This window comes from Triticum aestivum, chromosome 2A (genome assembly GCF_018294505.1).
Source record: "Triticum aestivum cultivar Chinese Spring chromosome 2A, IWGSC CS RefSeq v2.1, whole genome shotgun sequence".
In the NCBI taxonomy this organism is placed as follows: domain Eukaryota; kingdom Viridiplantae; phylum Streptophyta; class Magnoliopsida; order Poales; family Poaceae; genus Triticum; species Triticum aestivum.
Genome location: NC_057797.1, coordinates 59,567,110 through 59,572,688, shown reverse-complemented (window position 1 = coordinate 59,572,688; position 5,579 = coordinate 59,567,110). Strand labels below are relative to the sequence as shown.

The 5,579-nt window shown below is 48.9% G+C and overlaps 1 protein-coding gene across 1 annotated transcript; it reads right to left on the bottom strand.

Annotated features, from left to right (window-relative positions):
- Nucleotides 1–2,336: 2,336 nt before the first annotated feature.
- On the bottom strand, nucleotides 2,337–4,574 carry LOC123187447 (NAC domain-containing protein 2). Its single transcript, XM_044599317.1, has 3 exons — nucleotides 4,054–4,574; nucleotides 3,653–3,963; nucleotides 2,337–3,152 (listed from the first exon to the last, which is right to left on the bottom strand). The coding sequence occupies exons 1-3, from the start codon at nucleotides 4,442–4,444 to the stop codon at nucleotides 2,592–2,594; spliced, it is 1,263 nt and encodes a 420-aa protein (XP_044455252.1). The 5' UTR covers nucleotides 4,445–4,574; the 3' UTR covers nucleotides 2,337–2,591.
- Nucleotides 4,575–5,579: the final 1,005 nt, after the last annotated feature.

Sequence of the window (5,579 nt, the reverse complement as noted above, 5' to 3'; positions counted from 1 at the left end):
ATACAATCTTCGCTCTTCTTCTTGGTCAACCAACATCTTTACTTCATGCTCCGTCTTGGCTTCTTGAAAGTCACAATGAACTCTTCATTCCACTTCATTGCTTCAAGACTGGATAACCAAAGACTCTTTCATGAGCATATCAAGTTTCACCATGAACATCAGATTGGTCACCACTTGCTCCTCTAAATGCTCCATCACAATCCCTTGAGAGGCACAATAAATTCTTCACTAACCTGTCATGGACTTAACACGGCAGATGCCCTAGCGAAAGGACTTAGGTGTGGAGCCATCGCCGCTAGGTTAGCTTGAAGGGGTTAAAACAGGACAAATGACATAGGAAGTTTACCCCGGTTCGGCCCCTCTCAACGAGGTAAAAGCTTACTCCTGCTTTAGGTTGTATTGCTTGGGTTTTGATTACCACGGAGCGAATATGCTTGACCTAGTTCTTGATCAATTGTTTCTTGAGTTAACCCACCGTCGGGTCACCCCTTTATATACACAGGTTGATGCCCGGCGGCTTTACAAAGTTCCGGCCGGCTCATACACAACGTGTCCAACTCGATAACTAACTAAGCTTGCCTTACAGTACAAGTTTAACATATGGTGGCTCACGTCCATGGGCCTCAAATCATCCTCGGGTCTTGGGCCTTCAATGAGCTTGCTCTATGAACCGCCATCTTCATATCTTCTCGGGCCTTCATCTTTAAGCCGCTAGTGGCATGACCCGGCCCCTCCTGGGCGGGTCATACCCAGTGGTTATATCCCCAATATTAGGCCCTAGGTTGATTTGAACTTGTTCATATCAATCTTCCGTGCTTGACTTAGCAAATCTCGCATCGTCAATTTTTATGAACTTGCTATAACCCGCCATGACGTCAGCTCACAAAATCGCATTGACCTTCCATGACGTCATCTCGCATTAACTTCGCACGAATCCCGGAACATCTCAATATATCTTCATCTTTAATGGACCTCCCGAAAAAATCGAGGCGTCCGTGCAGCCACAAGACCGTGGGCGGTTCACAATCTCTTGAGAGGCACAATAAATTCTTCACAAACCCAAGGCATGAGCTCATTATGATCTTGTCTTGAAACCATAACTTGAATTCTTCTATTTAATTACTCTCTCGGGTCCTTGATCCTTATAAGCCCAAATATGTCAACCTTTGAGATTCTCCAATGACTTTCACCTTGAGAATATTTGATTAGACACTGAAATTAATTTTGGTGGCTTCAATATATATCTCCAAAGACCAACTAGTATCCACATTAGACATGAGACCCGACAGCCAAATTTTAGGCCCCGTGCGCATGGGGTATCCACAGAGTTCAACACTTAACCCTGTGTGCATGGGGGTTAGGTGGCCCATGCCCACGGGGTGTCCAGAGAGAATTCCTTGGACCCCGTGGGCACGGGGTAACCAAAGGGGGATACCATGAGGACTTCTTTGTGGGCCTTTTGATGGATTCTTCCCAAATCAACCCAATATACTTCATGCATCATTCTAGAGCATATCTTCACAAAAAACTCAATGCACTTGACACTCCATAGGAATTGTCATTCAATACCAAAGTTTAGAGCATATGTGTCTTCATCTTTATGCCATTCATCCTTGAATCGATTTAATATCCTTAAGGCGCCACCTATGGAATATTCCTTCAAATATACAGGGGAAGAAAGCCTGCCACGCCTCGCTGTGCTGGCGTCCGGTTGAAGCCCGTCATCGTTCTCGACAGACCAAAAATGGCATAGGAATCGTATGCTCACTAGAGACAATTTAAGTAAGAGACAACATATTGAAGATTTGAATGTTTATTTTATGATGAACATGAATCTGTCTAACACCTTTTTGTTTGGTTGCATTGTTGCCCGTGTTGTTAGTGATGTGATTGTTGATATCTTTCAGTTCCCCCTTCCCAATTCTATGGATGATCTTTGTGCTATGTGGCCTAAACTTAAGATGGTTGTTCCTAATTTGTCATGTGTTGCTGCCTTGTGGAGCTTACGAACTATGCGTAATGCAATGCATTTTCATGCCTTGGTCTGGAAAGATGCTCAAATTCTTTTGGCAAGGGTTAGCGCTCTGCTGCGCCAATGGAAGATCATGTGTGACGACTCCCGATATGTGTTGCTTCAAAGATGCTTGTTGACTCTGGATCGGCGAAGAGGAGAGCTCCATATCAACCCATCGTTGGATTTGCAAGATGCCAGTCTAGCTAAATTTGTCATGTCGACGATTGGCTCCTGATGTTTGGCTTGTAGGCTCTATTTGTTGCTTAAAATACCAGAAATCTTGTCAATTTGGCCCTGCTACTTGGCCTGTGTGCCTCACTTATAATAAAATGGGACGGGGAAAACCCTTTCTTTCAAAAAAATGGCATATAGGAATTCTAATCAACACCAGGATTTGGTGATGGGGACCATAAGGTTGGGTGCTTTGGTTGCTTTGAGATTTGCAAAGCCACGTGCCATCTGATACATGGGGTCTACTGAGATGAAGCGTACAAGCAGGTCATATAAGAATTCTTTTTCGTCCAACGTGCGCCATCACGGACGTGAAGATCCTGAAGAAGGGTCGTGAAGAGCAGGCTTAGAACTGAGGAAGCATGTGATGGTTGAGGCCGCCCAGCACGGACGCCACGGCCTGCCAGCCATTCGCCGACTGCGGCGGCGCATCGAAGCACGACCCGTTGAGCTTCTTGGCCGACGGTTGGTGCGTGCCGCGTTCTTCCGGGCTCACCGCCTTGCGTTTCCTGGCGCTCCCGCCGCTAGCGTCTGGAGACGACGTCGACGGCGCGTAGTACGACGGCTCCACTACGTGCCTAGTGTCGCCGACGGGGAGGAGCTGGTTCAGGGAGGGGTGGACGGCGAGGTGGTGGGTGGCGCCGTGCTCGACGTAGGTGTCCAAGTTCTGCGCGAACGGGTAGTCGTCGAACAGCTCGGAGATGGACGGGAACGTCGGGAGCCTCCCGGCGTGCGGCTGCTGGTGATTCTGCTGCTTGATCAGGGGTCTGCAGGTGGCATAGGTGAAGGCGCCGCCGCTGGAGAGGTCGTCGTGGTCGGCCATGTGGTCGTAGTCGGCGAGTGGCGGCACCATCGGCGACGCCAGGCCTGTCTTCTTGTAGATCCGGCAGAGCACCCAGTCATCGAGCTGCAGACATATGAACAACATAAATAAATCAATCAATATCGGTACCGGTACCACCATGCCTATCGCTGTCGAAAGCTATTGAACTTGACGAATCAATGGCTGCCACTAGCTAGCTACCCATCAATCGCGAAGCTGTTCTCTTCTCCAATCAAAGCAGAGGAAAACAAATTAAGCATCTCTCGTGCTCACTCATAAGGTATCATTCATCAAAGTACAGCTCGATGTGATATGATACTATTAGCATGATAGTACTACTAATCACAGTCATCTCAGGTTAGAGGGTAATTCGGTCATTAAATAAAGATGGATGCATTTCTAGCGATCAACGCTGCAACGGCACGGCCGGTGCAACCGTGCAACAAAGCAAACGCGTGGGCCGTGGCGCCAAGAGGATCAGGATAGGATGCGTGACACTGTTGCACGCGGGTATGGCCGGCGCCGCCGGTAACGAACCAAACGATAACTAATTTATGGAAGCAAGTGGGATGGACGTCACGTACCCTCATGGAGACGTTGCGGAACTTGATGGGCTTGTAGGTGTTGACGGCGGCGGCGAGGGGGTCGGCGGCGAGGCGGTACTCGTGCATGATCCAGGCCGTCTTGGTGCCCTTGGGCGGGCGGCCCTTGTAGAAGACGAGCGCCTTCTTGACGCCGACGCCCTGGCCGGTGGCGGCGTCATGGATGGGCTTGTCGGTGCCGGTGGCCTTCCAGTAGCCGGAGCCGGCGGCGCGGTTGGGGCGGATGCCGTTGGGGTACTTGCGGTCCCGCGGGCTGAAGAAGTACCACTCGCAGTCGCCGTACACCGCCTGGGCTGCAGTTCCATTCATCATCAGAGCCGAACCATGGTGAGCAGAGCAGGGACTACATACAGCGGTGATCGATTGATTGGTTGAGAACTTACAAGGGAGGTCCCATGGATCGAACTTGTAGATGTCAACGTCGGCGATGATGGGGACCGGGCACGGCGCGGCGGCGGCGCGGTTGCGGAGGTAGTGCAGGATGAGCTCCTCGTCCGTCGGGTGGAACCGGAACCCCGGCGGCAGCGACGTCGCCGCGCCCTGCCCCTGCTGCGCCATCGACACGCACGCTGCACACACGATCAAAAGAGGAAGGGAGACGCTCACACACACACACACTGGACCAGACCAGAATCTATCCTGGGGATCGAGTGGCCGGATGGGATGGACGGGCGGGCGTGTGCTTATATGGTCCAAGGTATCCTGTCCGTTAGCGCTGGGTGGCAGGGACCTGTGGTTGTTAGGGTTCTCCAGGGGTAGAAGCGGCAGCTGCATGTACAGGGAGGGGGAGGGGTCGCGTCCCGCCGGCCGGCCGATTATTCCGGCGTGAGTGTGTGGTGTCAGCGAGGAGGTCGGGGGCGGGCGTGCGCCAGTCCCGTTTGCGTCGATGAGCTGTGCGCAACCGTATCTGGTAGCCGCCGCTCACTGCTCTCCGACTCTTGAATCCAGCGTTCATTCTCTCAAGAAAAAATCTGGCGTGCATGAAAAATCTAGTAGCATGTAGAGTAGCTAGCTGTGCAAGTGCCAGTGTGGAATCTTTCTTGCACACCGGCCGGATGAGGTGTGCATGGGTGCGTTGGCTGGGTTTCTTTTGTCGATGGAGTCCTCGCTCATGTGATATCTCCCCTTCTTAAAAATCTAGCATGCATCGTCTTGAGAAAAAGGGGGAGAAATCTAGCATGCATGAAAAATCTACTCCCTCCATTTTGTCGACCGAGTTGTTTCTCTCGTCGTTGGACACTTGGTTTCATTTATGGAAGTTTATTTTTTGCGAAATATTTATGGAAGTTTTTTGAAAGGCACAATTGCTACGAATAAAAGTTTGATTCGTGAAAGTTTTTGAGAAGTTTAATCTTTCTTACTCACACTTTTGTCATCCGGCTTGACCGCTCATTTGTCGGGGTGGGTTATTCTCATTCGGAATGCAAAGAACCGAGTTATTTCTCTTGTTGTTTATAGACTTGGTTTCATTTATGGAAGTTTTTTTAAAGGTGCAATTGCTACAAATAAAAGTACTCCCTCCATTCTTAAAAATAAGATGTTTTGGATATTTCAAAATGGACTGCATATGAACTGAAATGAGTGCACCAAAACGTGTTTACATACATCTCATTTTAAAAGAAAATTAAAACATGTTATATTTGTGAATAGAGGGAGTGTAATTTATGAATTTTTTTTTGTAAAGTTTAATCTAGGGGACTGACAAGTGATTTTTCTAAAGGTTTGATCTCTTGTTTGCCAAATTGTAAAAGTGTGGCCGCAAAAGTAACTTTTATTTCGGATTTCATATAAGTATATGAAACTTCACCAGGGAGAGACTGTGACACCAATTAATGAAAAAAGAGTTTGGAACATTAAAATAACCGGGCGACTGTGTTCTAGTATTTCTGTTAATTTATTTAACTGAACA

Coding starts and splice junctions, on each gene's coding strand:
- LOC123187447 (XM_044599317.1), bottom strand. CDS start 4,444: ATGCAGCTGCCGCTTCTACCCCTGGAGAACCCTAACAACCACAGGTCC. Junction 3,964..4,053: donor CGATCCATGGGACCTCCCTT/GTAAGTTCTCAA, acceptor ATGGAACTGCAG/CCCAGGCGGTGTACGGCGAC. Junction 3,153..3,652: donor TCCGCAACGTCTCCATGAGG/GTACGTGACGTC, acceptor ATATGTCTGCAG/CTCGATGACTGGGTGCTCTG.